Source organism: Eubalaena glacialis, chromosome 1 (genome assembly GCF_028564815.1).
Source record: "Eubalaena glacialis isolate mEubGla1 chromosome 1, mEubGla1.1.hap2.+ XY, whole genome shotgun sequence".
NCBI classification, from domain to species: domain Eukaryota; kingdom Metazoa; phylum Chordata; class Mammalia; order Artiodactyla; family Balaenidae; genus Eubalaena; species Eubalaena glacialis.
In genome coordinates, this window is record NC_083716.1 from 87,670,056 (window position 1) to 87,686,414 (window position 16,359).

The 16,359-nt window shown below is 43.0% G+C and overlaps 1 protein-coding gene across 1 annotated transcript in view; it reads right to left on the minus strand.

Moving 5' to 3' along the window:
• Window positions 1–3,812: 3,812 nt before the first annotated feature.
• KCNK1 (potassium two pore domain channel subfamily K member 1) overlaps window positions 3,813–16,359 on the minus strand; it is a 46,321-nt gene continuing 33,774 nt past the window's right edge. Inside the window, exons 2-3 of the mRNA XM_061182376.1 lie at window positions 9,392–9,787; window positions 3,813–5,053 (exon numbers count right to left, since the gene is read on the minus strand). Coding sequence (XP_061038359.1) covers window positions 4,794–5,053; window positions 9,392–9,787 — 656 coding nt within the window. The 3' untranslated portion in view covers window positions 3,813–4,793. The remainder of the gene's footprint in view (window positions 5,054–9,391; window positions 9,788–16,359) is intronic.

Here is a 16,359-nt window from a genome sequence, read left to right on the forward strand (position 1 = left end):
CATCTATGGATTCATTAGAAGGTTAAATACCTCATGGCTAATGGGCTCTGGGTTTCTAGCCACTGCTAAGAAATGGAAATTAAGTGCTGAGTTATATGATAGATGTATATATAATTATATATATAATTATATATAAAAACACTCTCAAAACTCAAGTTTCTTCAACTAAAAATAAATAATATAGATACATAATTTATTTACAGAAGATGTAAGCAGTGGTCTCATCTTCACATGTCAATGACAGCGAGGCTATACATTCGTTACCATGCTACCTCCTGTTGGAAAGTGAGATTCTTAGTCTAAGGGAATTTCCTAGACAGTGGAAATGATCACTTCAAAAGCAAGGCTCTTAAAAACGAATTCTAATCATTTTGTATGGAAATACATTTTCTTTTATCTCCTTAAACAGAGCATATCAAACAGAGTTTAACATTGTTATGAAAATTGTGTAACTGAAATAACATCAATAAAAATACTGTGCCATCCCGGGAACTATTTGCCTCAGCCTGTGAAGGTTTTAGAGGGCAGTTCTTTTCTTCTTCATCTGGGTCTGTCCCTCATGTCAGGCTCCCAGAAGCCTGCTCTCCTTGGTGTACTTACCAGCAGTTAACACGAGGTTCTCAGCCGGGGTGGCAATGCACGCAGATCCACAAACCACACACAGGCGGCCAAGCAAATTTTTATCCATGTGGAAAGTCCATTTTTGCCACAAATATTTATACTTTTACAATCATATCGGCCTGAGCATGTCCTGCCATTTGGCTTAGAATGGATACAACTTGCTGTGAATAACAGAGTTGTTGCGTTCCTGGAGCATCTGACAATTTTCCTAAGTACACTAGAGGGGTCAGGAAGTAAACTCTTCTTCCCGATGCAGAGCACAGGAGGCCAAGGGGATGGTGCAGGCACCGTGGATGCTTTTACAGGAACAGAGAAACTGCTAATTTAAAGCTGCCCAAGCAATTACATGGTCAGTATTTCCAACTTGCGTCTTGAGACAATTTTTTTTTTTTTGTACTCTGCCACCAAAAATTATAACGTGGAAAGTCTAGGAACTATTGGGAAGCAGCACACTCCTTTATTTTCTGTGGGTTGGGAAATCAGAGCAGTAATTTTTTGAGACCTGTGTGCAAAGTAAGTATAAGCTCTGAGGGAAGCCAAGAGGGGGCTTATTTATTAAACGTACTTGACTGCCAGGCTGGGAAAAATACTTAAAATCATTTTTATTTACTTCTGGGTTCATTATTGCATTTTAGAAAGCTGAGGTTGCCTGACAGCACATATTGGATAAGTGAGATGTTTGGAATATTGTCTTCAGCAAACACTCTCATGTTTTGCCTCATACCGAAAGCTTGGATGTACCAAATTTTCATAAAGTAAAACTCTTGGAAAATAATCCATCACTACACGGAAAACTTTACATGTATTAAAGACACAGATCTGAAATCTTACTGGGCACAGCTGAATAAAGTAAATGGTAAATACTGTATTATTTCAATTTCAGCTTTCTAAGGAAGGGTTATTTCTAATTTTGCCCAGGATCTGTTTGACCATGTACGCATTTCTGAAACTACATCCCAAAAGGACTGACTGCCTTCCTGAATTGAGGATATCAGGATTCATCACAGCTCTCCTCAGCATGGAAGATTTAACAACAAATCACCAAATGGATGCATGATGCCACGCAATTGGGAAATTCTGCTCACTGAATTCTGAGTAAGAGATAGATAATCCCATGACCGCCCTCCAATGCATGCTTTTGTCAATTTAAAATGAACTCTTTTCTGGAGCAAATATTAGCTGCTTTTAGTAAGAAGCCAGTGTGCTACTGATAATTTTAAAGGGTGAAAAACGTTTTGCATTGACCATTTCAGTTACCGTGACATCTCAAGATTTGTAAATATCTTATTCATTTCCTAAAAGGCATGTAAGGCTGGTCTGTAGAAAGTATGAGCATGACTGTTTTCCAGACATTCCTAAACATTTTTTCCTGAAGCCACTCATAAATGGAGTTATTTGGGCCAAACTATCTGTCCCATGGGTTTCTTTTTAAGATTCTTTGGGAGACGGCTCCAGTGCCTTGGTCTGTAGTCCCTTTGATTTGGGGGAGGCTAATTCTTACTGTGAGCTACCGTTCTCTCCTCACATTGAGTGTATCTGCTGCTCCAAAATCAACATACCTGCTGGACACGCCTGACTTTCAATTCACACACAATGAAGGACAATGATTTCTGCTGATTCTCTACCCTGAGGGCGTTCTGTGGGATTCTTAAGAACTCAGCCTAGAAGACTCCTGCCCAGGACTTCCATCCTTCAGTTTATACACAGCTCACACTCCAAATCCTTTTTTTTTTTCCCAGAATCTTCTTCTTTAGTGTTCACTTTGACCTTCAACTTCACACTTGCTCACCTCCAACTAGAGGGTTCCAATGACAGTTCTGGCCCAGCCTCGCTGCCCAGCCTCCCACTTCCTCATCCCGCCCCCAGGGGACCCTGCCTCTGTTCTCTGGCTGACACAGCTCCCCCTCCCTCAGGACCCCAGGGCAGCATCTGTCCCTTGGCCAGTGACAAAAAGAAAGTCTGGAGAAGACACTCTCCCTTACATTTCATTTCTGACAGGGAGGCAAAACCTGCTCCCATTTTTGAACCTCATGCTTCATATTAAAAAGAACAAAAACAATGTGAAGGGTATTAAGGTTTAGCATTTAGTTAAGGGTATTCTCTGCAGATTCACAAAAGCTTTGCAAGTGAAGTATTACGTTCTCTTCTCAAATTCCTAACAGTGTCCTGTGTACAGCAAAATGTTGCCTTTATGGTTCCTACAAATGCTTATGTCATTCATAAGCAGCAGTATCTCTGCCGCTTATGAACGACATCCTGATTCAGAATTTTCCCTTTAGGCTCTTCCTCGTTTTCTGTTATTTTGCACTCCCCTCTCAGATTAGAGTCAAGCAGTGGTGACACATCATTGCTTCCTGCATTGAATAAAATGCAATGACACTCCGTGGGTATAATCCACCTTTTCTCCAATTTATATTCTTCAGCATCTTAGCACCATGCCAAGAACCGTGGTCACCGTGAGCTTTCCAAACCCAGTCCTGTCCATGAAGCATGTATCCTCCTAGGGGTCTCCAGCCCACCCATTACCCAATTACCGACCCAGGGAGAGCCATCTCCCACCGTGGATACACAGTCAGCCTGGAATGCAGACACAAATGTGCTTACAGGGCAGGATAACCCAGATCGGAGGGACACGAGGACACGTTTGGAATCAAACACTGGAAAGGATCTGCCGAGGACGGTTCCTCATCACAGGAGCTATGGAGTGAGGCACTGGGGCTACAGAGTGGATGTCATTCCTTCTTATGGGTTTGTCGCTCTCAGACAAGATGGGATTTTATACAATAAGGAAGGGTCCTGTTCTAAGTCAGGGGATCCAATGTTTGAAGGCTAACATCAGTGAGCAGGACAGAGCTGGTAACGGCGTGCCCAGGGCACACAGTGAAGGAGGTGGAGAGGCTTCCGTGGGAGCCGCAAGGAGAGGATGCTCTGCTCAGTTGGCTCACCAGCAGGATGCTGACTTTTACCAACATGTCAAGCATCATCTACTGGGCACGGGAGATTGGGACTTGGTTAGTTGGTCACTGAGCATTCGTCATCACACAGGGTCTAATTTTCTCTTCTAAAATTCCTAATAGTGTCCTGTGTACAGCATTTAAATGTTGCCTTTATGGTTTCTACAAAGGAGTGCATACCTATTATCTATGTGGAGGAAAAATTTTCTTGATATATTACAGCATACAATTGCAACCAACTAACATTTTTATTTATTCAACTTATAAATTAAAAAAACTCTCGGACTAATTTGACAGAATCTGTTCATTTGGAGCGTCTGTGTTCAGGTTCTGTGCTTTAGTACTACGTGATAGCAAATCATAATGCACTTTCAAAACAAAATATCTTAACTTTTTTTTCTTTTCTTTTTTCTTTACAAAATCATATTCTTTGTTACTTGTTCACCTCCAGAGAAATGCTTACAAACATTTTAGACATTCGAGACCATACTACTGCAAGAGGGTAGAAACATTTATTGTAGCAGAATACTAAAGTAATTCACTCATAAGTGTGTTATTCCCCTTATTTTATTGCAGCAACTTTTGATTCTTCAGTATAAAGAGAAATCAAAGGGGAAAATCTCTACAGTCTTGGGTTAAGAAGTGTGCTGGGATCTGGTGACCTAAACCGTATGTACAGGATATAAACATATTTATACTTCATATGTACACAGTTAATGGTTATCTAGTCATTATAAATAGTAGGTTTAACTTAGAGTCTACAAAAATAATGATTTTAGATGGGCACATGCAAACCAGTACACATAAACTTATTTGTAAAACACATCTCTATGCTTTTCTTTTTTGCTTTTAAATATAAATGTTGCCATTTAACCATCAGCTAAATGATTTAAATGCAAATCCCACAGTCCCCAATGAAAAGTATAAAATCTGCTTCTCTCCACAGAGGCACCCTGCTTCAAGTGTTGTTCACCTATTAGTAAAGTCAAGATAATTTTGTCATGTATGAATGACAGGTACAGACCCCATTTTCTCGGATTTAAGACAGTCCTCCAGAGTAAAAGCTTCCTTTGGTCCATTACACAAAAAATATTGCAGACAGTAGATATTTGTGAAAATGTCACCTTGGCTTTTACATACTCATCAAAATGAGCAAAGTGAAGCCTCCTCCCACTGCCCTGAGCCTGCGCTCTGGGACAGCACAGCAAAGCCCTAAGCCTACTGGGTTGCGGCACCGTCGGCAAAGGCCAGTGACTGGGGGTGCACAAAAGGCTCATCCTGTTTCTGGTCCTCCTTCACGCTGGCCGCTTGGTCCGTGATGGAGGAGAAGGACATCTGGTCATGCTCTATGATGTGCACTTGATCCTCTTCCTTGTCTTTCTTCACGTAGAACATTTTTCTGAACTTCTTCAGCTCGTGGAGCTCACAGAAGGTTTCCAGAACCACCAACATGGCAATAAGACCAAGAAGCAGGTAACCTGGGTGAGAGAAATGACAGCGTCTCAGGGCGATCAAGTCACGCATGACGCAACCTATCTGCTGATGAATAAATCCATTGCCACTTCTATAATTTCTAGGGATGTTTTGAATTCCATGGCTCAAAGAGGGATGACCCAGAGAAAAATGGAGAATGACTTAACCTCTTAGACCTAAATAGACATTTCTCCAGAGAAGGCATACAGATGGACAACAGGCATATGAAAAGATGCTCAATATCACTAATTATTAGAGAAATGCAAGTCAACACGACAATGTGGTACCACCTCACACCAGTCAGATGGTCATGATTAAAAAATCTACAGATAACAAATGCTGTAGAGGGTGTGGAGAAAAGGGACCCTCTTACACTGTTGGTGGGAATGTAGATTGGTGCAGCCAGTATGGAAAACAGTATGGAGGTTCCTCAAAAAACTAAAAATAGAGCTACCATAGGATCCTGCAATCCCACTCCTAGGCATATATCCAAAGAAAACTCTAATTTGAAAAGATGCATGCACCCCAATGTTTATAGCAGAACTATTTACAATAGCCAAGACATGGAAGTAACCTAAGTGTCCATCGACAGGTGAATGGATAAAGATGTGGTACATATATACAATGGAATATTACTCAGCTATAAAAAAGAATGAAATAATGCCATTTGCAGCAATAAGGATAGACCCAGAGATTATCAAACTAAGTGAAGTAAGTCAGAAAGAGAAAGACAAATGCCATATGATGTCACTTATATGTGGAATCTTAAATATGACACAAATAAACTTATCTGTGAAACAGAGACAGACTCAAACACAGAGAAAAGACTTCTGGTTGCCAAGGGGGAGGGATGGATTAGGAGTTTGGGATTAGCAGATGTAAACTATTATATTTAAGATGGATAAACAACAAGGTCCTACTGTATAGCACAGGGAACTATATTCAACATCCTGTGTTAAACCATAATGGAAAAGAATATGAAAAAGAATGTATATCTGAATAGCTGACTCACTTTGCTATACAGCAGAAAGTAACACAACATTGTAAATCAACTATACTTCAATAAAATAAATTTAAAAAAAAAAGAATGACTTAACCTTCTACAAACCTGGATGATTCAGAATCACATGGTGTGATTTTGGGAAAAAAAGAAGTTGGGGCCGATGAGGCATTGTTAAAGAGAGATAACACACTGTACTCACCCAAGGGCAACCTCCCCTCCACTGTATAATCAGTGCTTCTCAAAAAGCCAGTGACATTTTGGAAGAGTTTCTGATGTATCAGGAGTGCTTGGAACAAAGCTTGCCATCTTTTTCAGCACTCAATGCTTTTAGCAGTAGAAATTACAGTTTAAGCTAGATGAAAATTCCCTTAAGAATGGACGTGGAGGGACTTCCATGGTGGTGCAGTGGTTAAAAAAACTCCACGCTCCCAATGCAGGGGGCTTGGGTTCAGTCCCTGGTGAGAGAACTAGATCCCACATGCCGCAACCAAGAGTTCGCATGCCACAACTAAGGAGCCCGCCTGCTGCAACTAAGACCCGGCGTAACCAAATAAATAAATAAATATTAAAAAAAAAAAAAAAGGAATGGATGCGGATATTTACAAGGTCTTTGGGTGTGGTTATTTACACTTTCACTGAGAGCCAGTAGCAAACTAGGCTTTCCATTATGTGACTAGTCATTTCTGGGGCACGTGGACCATTCATCAAATAACTCTATCAGTTTCTTACTCCAACATGAAAGATAACCTGTTGCTTCAGGTAAAGTGCTATTCCTTGGAATCCGTGATAGGAAAACGGTAATTTTAAGTCAATTCCAAGGCGTTTAAAATCAGTTTTCAGAAAAAAATTTTTTTCATCAGGGAAAGGAACAAAAACATGAAAATGAAAACTCGAAGAATAACAAAAATCCCAGTTTCATGACCCAAAATGGTAAAACGTTTGAGGAAGATTTTCAGAAAATAAATGAACCAGGGAAGCCAGAATCGGTAGCATAATAGGAACAAGGGCGCTGATTATGTCAAGAATGCAAAGTGACAGTTTTCTAGTATCTTTACAATTTGGTTATTAGGTTTTGGTAATAAGATAGCATATTTTAGAAATAGCAATGACATTATTAGTAGACTAATGACAAATCTCCTCCTTTTCCTTTATCCACTACGTAGTCAAACTCTTGAGTGCTGACAAAAATACCCGTGATGTTTCAGACAAAAGCTGTGGGACTTTAGCCTATCCACAAACTAATATACCTTTGGAACGTTCATTTGCTCCACCTATAGCACATGCACTATTCAGAGTGCCTAAAAAAACCACGATTCACATGGAAACAAGCCTTAAAACGTTCTGTAAGGATTTAGTACTCCATGAAAAATTGAGGAAATTAAACCGTTGGGCAAAATTTATGAGCAAACAATTAGCACAAGAGAAAAGTAGAGCTAGCCACCATAATTAATTACAGAAACAAATTCAACATCTCTTAAGTCATGAAAAACTTAAATTCAGATAAGGAGGTAAACATTTTACCCTAATGCAAGACAAGAAAGTCTTGCATTAGGTAATTCTGGTGATACTGTAAACTCATAAGGCCATTTGGAAAGCACTGGGTCAACATGATCTATGAGTCACCAAAGGGCACGTTCACTTTGGGTCAGCCAGCCCACTTCCTGGAAGGATAACAAAGTAGAAAAACACGTAAACATACAAAAGTATTTACTGCAGTGTTATTTATAATGCCCCCCAACTGGAAGCAATCTAAATATTTGATGGAGGGCTTCCCTGGTGGTGCAGTGGTTAAGAATCTGCCTGCCAATGCAAGGGACACGGGTTCGAGCCCCAGCCCGGGAAGATCCCACATGCTGCGGAGCAACTAAGCCCATGCGCCACAACTACTGAGCCTGAGCTCTAGAGCCCGCTAGCCACAACTACTGAGCCCGCGTGTCACAACTACTGAAGCCTGTGCGCCTAGAGCCCGTGCTCCGCAACAAGAGAAGCCACGACAGTGAGAAGCCCGTGCACCGCAACGAAGAGTAGCCCCCGCTCACCACAACTAGAGAAAGCCCACGCGCAGCAACGAAGACCCAACGCAGCCAAAAATAAATAAATAAATTTATTTTAAAAAATAATAAATAAATAAATATTTGATCAAAGCAGGACTAGATGATGGTATAGGCACCCGATAAAATATTATGCGGATATTAAAGATAAATATGATAACTAGAGGAAATGTGCAATCACGCCTGTAACCATTTGGTAAATATTTATGGAACTTGTATGGTAGCCAGGCACTCTTGAAAGCACCGGGTGTTTATTAGTGAAGCCTTTGTCCTGAGTGAGCATGGTTTCATAGAAAAGCTAAAATACATACAGTTCAACTAATAAGCATTTTGTCATGTTAAGACTACAGGATAGGGCCAGGCCAGAACATCCGGCTGCCTGAGTATGTACTGTGATTTCCTAGAAGACATGGCATGAGCTGAGTCTTGAAAAATTCCTGAGAAGGCAGAAATGAAAACTATACGTACAGGGGATGGTGGTGGTGGGATGAACTGGGAGATTGGGATTGACATATATACACCAATATGTATCAAATAGAGAACCAATAAGAACCTGCTGGATAAAAAAATTAAATTCAATTAAAATCAAAAACAAAAGAAAACTGTACATACAGTATGATGTAATTCTACACATTGTGAAAAGACAGGAAACAGACACACAAAAATAGTTTCTTGCCAGTGGATTTCTAAGTTTTCCATGACATTATATTGAATTTTTAAAAAATTGTTTAAGTTATAAGTCACTGGCCATCTGAATTTTATGCCTATTTTCCACATGTAAAATTCTGAAAGCGGCAAACATATTCTAACTTCTTCAAAAAAGAACCAGATGGACAAATGAGATAAGCAACTGGTTTACGATTTTCCTGGTAAATGAAAGAACATGATGGGTTGTTAACAGGCTACATCCTACTCCTGGTTTTCTTGAGCTTAAAATAGTTAATAAAGTAGAGCAATTTTTTTAAAATCAGAAGTTGATTATCAAGTTATTCTGTGTGGTGCATTCTTATGCTGTCATTTATAGTGTCTATTACATGACTAGTAAGAAACTGATGGGTACTTTTAAGGTGCCTGGGAAAAAATAATTCTCAGTAATAAGATTTTTGCTTAAAGCATTTTGAAAGGAATCATGATGAAATGAAAGCGATGGGAAGGTGGCAAAATGGAAAACTTATCCGTAGAAAGCAGTCAGGGCTCTGATGAGTGGCTCTCCGTGAGTGGGTGAGGGGGAGCTTGGAACTGCCAACAGAGCCCCGGCGGGGACAGGGTCCGTGAACCCCAATACTCACACGTGATCCCAATCTTGTAGAGCTCCCTGAATTTTTGATTATAGCCCTCTCCGGGAACATAATCCCCGAGGCCAATGGTGCTCAGGGAAATGAAGCAAAAGTAAAAGGATTCCAGGAAGTTCCAGTCATCCTCTAGGAGGGAGAACACCGCAGCCGGGATGAAGAAGAAGCAGGACACGGTGACCACACCGAGAAGGACGGCGTGGACAATGGCCACCGCCTGCTTGGAGAAGCCCCAGCGGACGTGGAAGTAGAGGACTGGCCTACGGGTGACATGGATGGTGACACGCTGGACCACCGCCGTCAGGAACAGAAGGGTGAAAGGGATGCCGATGACCGAGTAGATGATGCAGAAGGCCTTGCCCCCGTCGGACAGGGGCACAGTGTGGCCATAACCTGAAAGGGGAAGAGGTGGAAAACACCTGATAAATAACACACGCCCACACGCCTGCCGTCCACCCCTCCTCCCCTCCCACCCAGGAGACGAGCCAGACGAAATTTACGTTGGTGCTTCAAAGGCTCTATCCTGTTACTGCAGGAAGATTCAACACTGGGTGTCACACATTTGGGAAGTCCATCACTCTGGATCAGATCCACCCAGCTCTTTCCGACGCATCCAAGCCTGGTTCCGAGGTCACTGTTAGGCTGAAATAGAAGCTCTGTGTGCGAGGGAGCTAACACTTCATCGTCTTAGGCCATCAGGGAAAATGCACGCATGATAGGATGCCTCTCTGCCAGGAGGGTGTACCTCTCCCCACTCCGCTCCCCCCAACCCTCGCCAGGAGCCTCATTAGGATCCAAAGCCAGTACAGACTTGCTCCAAAACACTAGAACGAGGCAGATGATGGTACAGTGGGAAGATGGGGGGAAGACTCAGTGAGGATACAGACATCAAAAAAGAGGAAGATACACGAAGATTAAAGCACACCAAGTCACAGGGCTGAGTGCTTCTTTTCAAATATTTTGTTCGATGATCTGGTTAAACGGCACATCCAGAAACTGCTAACATTTTTTCCGCCTTGTCATTTCTGTAGGTTCCAAGATGCCATATATTCCACAAAACAGACATAAAAAATCCCCACACGTTAGGGTCAGTGGTCAAAACATATGTCTCTCTGACTTTCCACTAGGTTTCGGTCATTCCCAAATCAAGCCATCAAGAGACTTCATCTGACAAATGCCTGCAAGAGAGAAGCCAACGGACTGTTTTTAAAATCTCACAAGCCCTTCATCCTGAAACGATGCACATGTCTGAACAAGTCTGTCCAGGAAAGAGACAACTAAATGCATTTTTTTGGGTGAAATCAGCTTCTGAAAAAAAACCCTCACTCATGGGGTTATTACTGAAAAGTGGCTTCAAAATCTGATTTCTAAAATATATCCTGCTTAGAAATAACTCTGAAAAACCTTCAGCTTCAGATCTCCTGATTCTCTGCTTTATACCAATTTCCGGGGTGTGGGGGGGGGGGCCCAGGTCTATGCGGTCACCAAGAAGCTGCCCCGGTTACTCCTGTGCCTGGCCTCAGCACGACAGTCAAGGTGGTTAATCCCAGAAGGTTATGAACGAATAGGGAGTCCCAGCAAATCTACTGAAATTGTATGCACTTGAACATCTCCATACCCGTGCATTTTCTGTAAAGAGATGCCAGAGCTCAGACGCTCAGAAGGATTGAGAGAACCACTGTTCTGAGCATCGGGTCCTCCCACACCCACAGCTCCTGGAATGCTTCAGCTGATTCCGGGCATGGTTAAAGAGGGAGACGAGTCAGTCAGGGTTTCCAGAGGGTAACATGAAGGACGGAGAAAGCTTGTAGAATTACGTTCATGCAAAAAAAGGAAGGAGCAGAAATGTGAACGCTTCACTTTTGAGGAAAAACACCTTACAGAGGAACCAGACTTTATGAGTAAAGCAGCCTGTATCACAGAAGACAGGGGCCAATCAGAGCCATGCCAGGCATTAAGGAGGAAGGATATTTTAATGGTCAGAGATCTGCAAACAGAATCTGATAATGGAATCTTATTTAACACAACAAAGCCAACTGGAAAGTGATTCACAAATTTGGTAATGAGCCTCTGACCAAAAGTATCAGGAGACAACAGGGGATCAAGCAGAGACTGTAAGAGATGGATTGACTTTGGCAGGAATTGTGTAGAGAAAACATAAGATTAGCTGAATTTGTTAGACTACGTAAAAGCCTTGAAGCCATGATTTTATTACTGTTTGGTAGCACTGCTATGAATTATCTTCACTAAAAGTGTAACACACCTATTTCACATAGGCCACCTCTTCTGTAGCATCTGTTCCAATAAACTACACGATTTCAGTACTAGTAGAAAAAAAAATTAATTTCTAGTTTTAAAATACTGTAGGCTATAGTTTTTACTCTCCAATGATAATAGCTCTTTTTATTAGAATCTTAACTAAACTTCCATTTACTAAAATGTTATCTCCAAGCCATAGAGATAATCATTACAAGACTCTAGGATGGCTGCCTGCAGTAATGATTTTTTTTTTTTTTGGTCAGTAATGTGTTCCCACTAAGAGATTAAAAATCACTAAAGTGTAGATGCCTCTTGAAAGCCAGTTTCTCCTTCTGATGTTTGCATAAATAATTTTTGTTAGTGGAAAGTACAATGTAAAATTTGTATCTCATCTGCAGTCTCTACACTTTCAGTGCTTTACTGAGTACACAGCAATTCTTTTGCAATAGACAGCTGAATGCACCAGACAGAAACCTTCAGTCCTAGTGAATTGTAATGAAGCAGTGAATAATCTACTGAAGTTCAGTCAACTGACTCCCCAGATAAATCGCAAAGCAAAGCTCATATTTTTATCTCAGAACCACATTAAAATCCTTTACAAACTAGGAAGGATTTAGCAAAATGTTAATACCTTACTTATTTGGTGTTCCTTAAATTTTTCTAAGGCTATGCATGTAATTTTGGGGCCCAAAAGATTGAGCATGGCAAAGTCTACTGGAAAAACGAACTTCAAAAACTTAAGATCCAGGGACGTCCCTGGTGGCGCAGTGGTTAAGAATCCGTCTGCCAATGCAAGGGTCACGGGTTCAATTCCTGGTCCAGGAAGATCTCACATGTCACGGAGCAACTAAGCCCAAGCGCCACAACTACTGAGCCTGCACTCTAGAGCCCACGAGCCACAACTACTGAAGCCCAAGAGCCTAGAGCCCGTGCTCTGCAACAAGAGAAGCCACCGCAATGAGAAGCCCGCGCACCGCAACGAAGAGTAGCCCCCGCTCGCCGCAACTAGAGAAAGCCTGCGCGCAGTAACGAAGACCCAACACAGCCAAAAATAAAATAAATAAAATAAATAAACTTTAAAAAAAACCAACCTGTTTGTGGCCTGTCAAATCTACATTGTACATCTGCTTTAATTTTTAAAGAAAAGGGCACACTGACCAGAAGTAAAGAATGTCCATGCTAAACACAAAGATTAAATGCCTCCCTTCCTGGGATACCAAGGCTGGGACTCCTTTGATGACAAGACTGCCTTCCCAGGTGCCAAGGCCGTGCTGACTCGCTGTGCGCACGTGCTGGTCTGTTTCTTTCAAACCTTGAAGGGATGGACCCCTGGCTTGTTGGATGTTCTTTGTTCTGACAAGATATAAAACTGTGTCAAAAACCATGCTTCTCTGGAGCAGTTCCTCAGAGTCATATGAGAAGCTGGCTTCTGGGCTATAGTCCTCAGATGGCTCAGATAACACTCTTTTCTATTCTTCTTATTGATTGTTTATTGATTTTTTTTCATCGACAGCTACCTAGGCAGCACACTGACCTGTCCTGATCCTCCCCTGGACCTGAGACTTCTGCTTGGCCCAGTCTGTTTCTAATTCACTGTTTTTCTGGGGGTTTTTTGTTTTGTTTTTAAAATATTTATTTATTTGGTTGTGCCAGGTCTTAGGTGTGGCACGCGGGCTCCTTAGATATGGCACACGGGTTCCTTAGTTGCAGCACGCGGGCTCCTTAGGTGTGGCACGCAGGCTCCTCAGTTGCGGCACGCGGGCTCCTTAGGTACGGCACGTGGGCTCCTTAGTTGCAGCACGCGGGCTCCTTAGGTGCGGCACGAGGGCTCCTTAGGTGCAGCATGCATGTGGGATCTAGTTCCCTGACCAGGGATCGAACCCGGGCCCCTGCATTGGGAGCGCAGAGTCTTATTATCCACTGTGCCACCAGGGAAGTCCCTGTTTCTAGTTCACTGCTGCCTTTGCTTTGGGGTTACTCTCAGGATTTCTTTCCACCTCTGTTCCCCTTTGAGCTAATGTAGAAGAAATGTTTGGGTCACCCGGGTCTACCTGGTCCCAATTCCACGAGAACAGGGATGAGAGGGTTTATGCCCCCTCCTGATGAGTGCCATCCACATCAACCTCTTGCAGACGTTACAGCCTGTCACAGAGGGTGTTCTACACCCGTGGGCCGGCATTCTCACCCCGGCTGCTGCTGTCGTGCATGTGGCAGCACCCCGCCCCCGCTCCTTGTGTAGGGGTCAGCACACCTGTGCCAGCCCCCGCTCCCCCCGTGTGCCTGTCACACACAGACCTACCTTCCACCCCGGGACCTCTGACGAAAGAGTTGGAATCCTGATCTAGAGCCTCATTACTGTGCAAAACAGCGCGGCTGAGGAATCACACATCATATTCTAGTCTGTCTTTTTGTGATTTCTTTTTCGTTTCCTCTCTCACCCATGCCTGACCACGTCTTAGAAATTTTTGACAACAGGACGACAATGAGAAGAAAAGCTGAAGGAAGCAACAGAACAAGCGTCCAGTCCTTCCGAAAGCGCCAGTATTTTAAACAAGCCTTTCTGATCGTATTTCCTCCACCTGCCACTTCCCTCAGGTGTGCCTTTGGGTTTGACAGAATTATCCTGCAGCCATCACTTCCCTGAGGTCTAAAGTTCTTAGACTGTAAAGGCTTCCCAGTCATGCACTTTTAGAACAGGGTTTGAAAATTCATGCCGTAGGCATTCCCCCCCCCCTCCCCGGGCATGGATGCTGTGCAGACAATTCCAATTTCTTTTCCCCTAGGAACAGCGGGCACCTTGCCCTGTGGAAGACAGGCTCAAAAGGTAACGGAAAAAGTGCTGGAGGACCAGAAGACGACACACCATTTACTTGACCCTGAATTTCCAATCCCCGCCATGCAGATAATCAGCATAGTTCTTGTTTGTCCCCAAGCCTAAATCCAGGCTAGAACTGGTCCTAAACTCTTGTCTGGTGTAAAGGGGTGGAGGAGCCCTGGATGCCTGCTGGACCAAACCACCCCTCGCTTTACAGAGACTCAAAGCAGTGATGTCCCAAGGTTTTCTGGCAGGAAAGCACAGGTGTCTACTTCACCTTGGTGGAAAAATCTCTATACCTTTTAAAGGCAGAGGTTCCTGGAATAAACTTTTTTTTTCTCTTCCATTTGACTTTAAAGACTCTGATACTCTTGAACACTGAGAACATAGGGAGGAAAGTGCAAACAAAAAAGTCCTTTGCAATACCACACGTGTAAACCACAGGTGGTGCTTAGGGAAACGGGCGAGGAATCTGACATCCTCAATTTGAATCCCGGCTTTGCTTCTTACTAGCTGTGTGACCCTGCAGAACTTTATGCCTTCATTTCCTCATCTGTCAAATATGAATAATACCTCCTACCTCTTGGAGGTGTGATGAAGATTACACCGAAGCATCCGTGTAAAGCAATTGGCACAGATGCCGGTACCTAGGAAGTACAGAGCAAGTAAACTCTTCTACGGATGCTGAAAGAACTAACCGAATTCTCTCGACAATATGTACGCTCTTCCAGACTGGCCACTAGGCATGCTAGTTAGAAGATGTCTGTATTCTCTCCTCTGTTCTCTGCTCACATTTTAATTTTCCCTCCATCCTTCAAGACTCCTCTTCCACACTGATGGGTAAAGCAGTTCCTGGTAACAACGAAACACCTAACAACAGCACTCAGGAGACAATCTGATACACAGGACTTTGTGGCCTCTCTGTAGTTGGGGACAACACTAATGACCCCCATTCCAACAGAAAAATCCAAAGGCTCCCTCTCAATTTCTCACTCCCTTCATTGTAAACGGCCCAGTAAGGCCCCATTCACCACAACCACGTTCTTATGGGTAGATCCCAGGAACTTCCAATGATTAAAGGTAGGTGAGACCCCCTCCCACAAAATTTCTCTACTAGGTGGTGTGTTATATACAAAGAAAAGAGGCACTACATAGCCACACAACCTATTGTTAGCACAGGGAAGTTCAAGTTCTCTCTCCTTTAGGTGCTGCAACAAGCAGTTACTTGAAAGCTTGGGCGGAGGCAGATACCACACTCCTCTAGAAGCCAGATTTCAACCACCTTCTGGTCCAATCAGGTGACAGAATCTTCAGGATCCTTGGTGAAGGGGCAGAGCATTCAAGACGGCTGAGTCCTCGAGCTGGAATGCCATGGTGAAGGATATCCATTTGCGGGGTTCTAAAGGTTTTATACCCCCTCGTGCAAGAGTAGATGAAAAACATCTTTAGTCAACCTACGTAACTTGAATGAAAAACCATCCATCTTACCCATGAAAATACTTGTAGTACTCCTTATGCTAATTCATGGACTCTAGTCTATACTTAGGCCTTGCTGAGACCTCAGGGGAGTGGATTTCTAGTTAGGGTCTCTCAAATGCTAACTAACTTCCCCTGGAGTACACGTTCCTAATCAGGGAACTTCACATGTTAACTCCCTGCCTCTGGACTACAGACTAATTGATAGGAACGCTATCACACCATCGATATGGGAATACACAACACCTCTGTACTTCTCTTAGGGTCTGACGTGACTGACTTTTCCTTCTAGGAAATCTCACTTCTCTCAGCTCTGGGTCATGGCCCAGTCGGCACAGGATCTCCTTCAGGAACACCCGTGAGTGGGTCTTCCACAGGGCGAGGCTCGCCTTGCTGCCTTGGTCCCAGAGCAAAG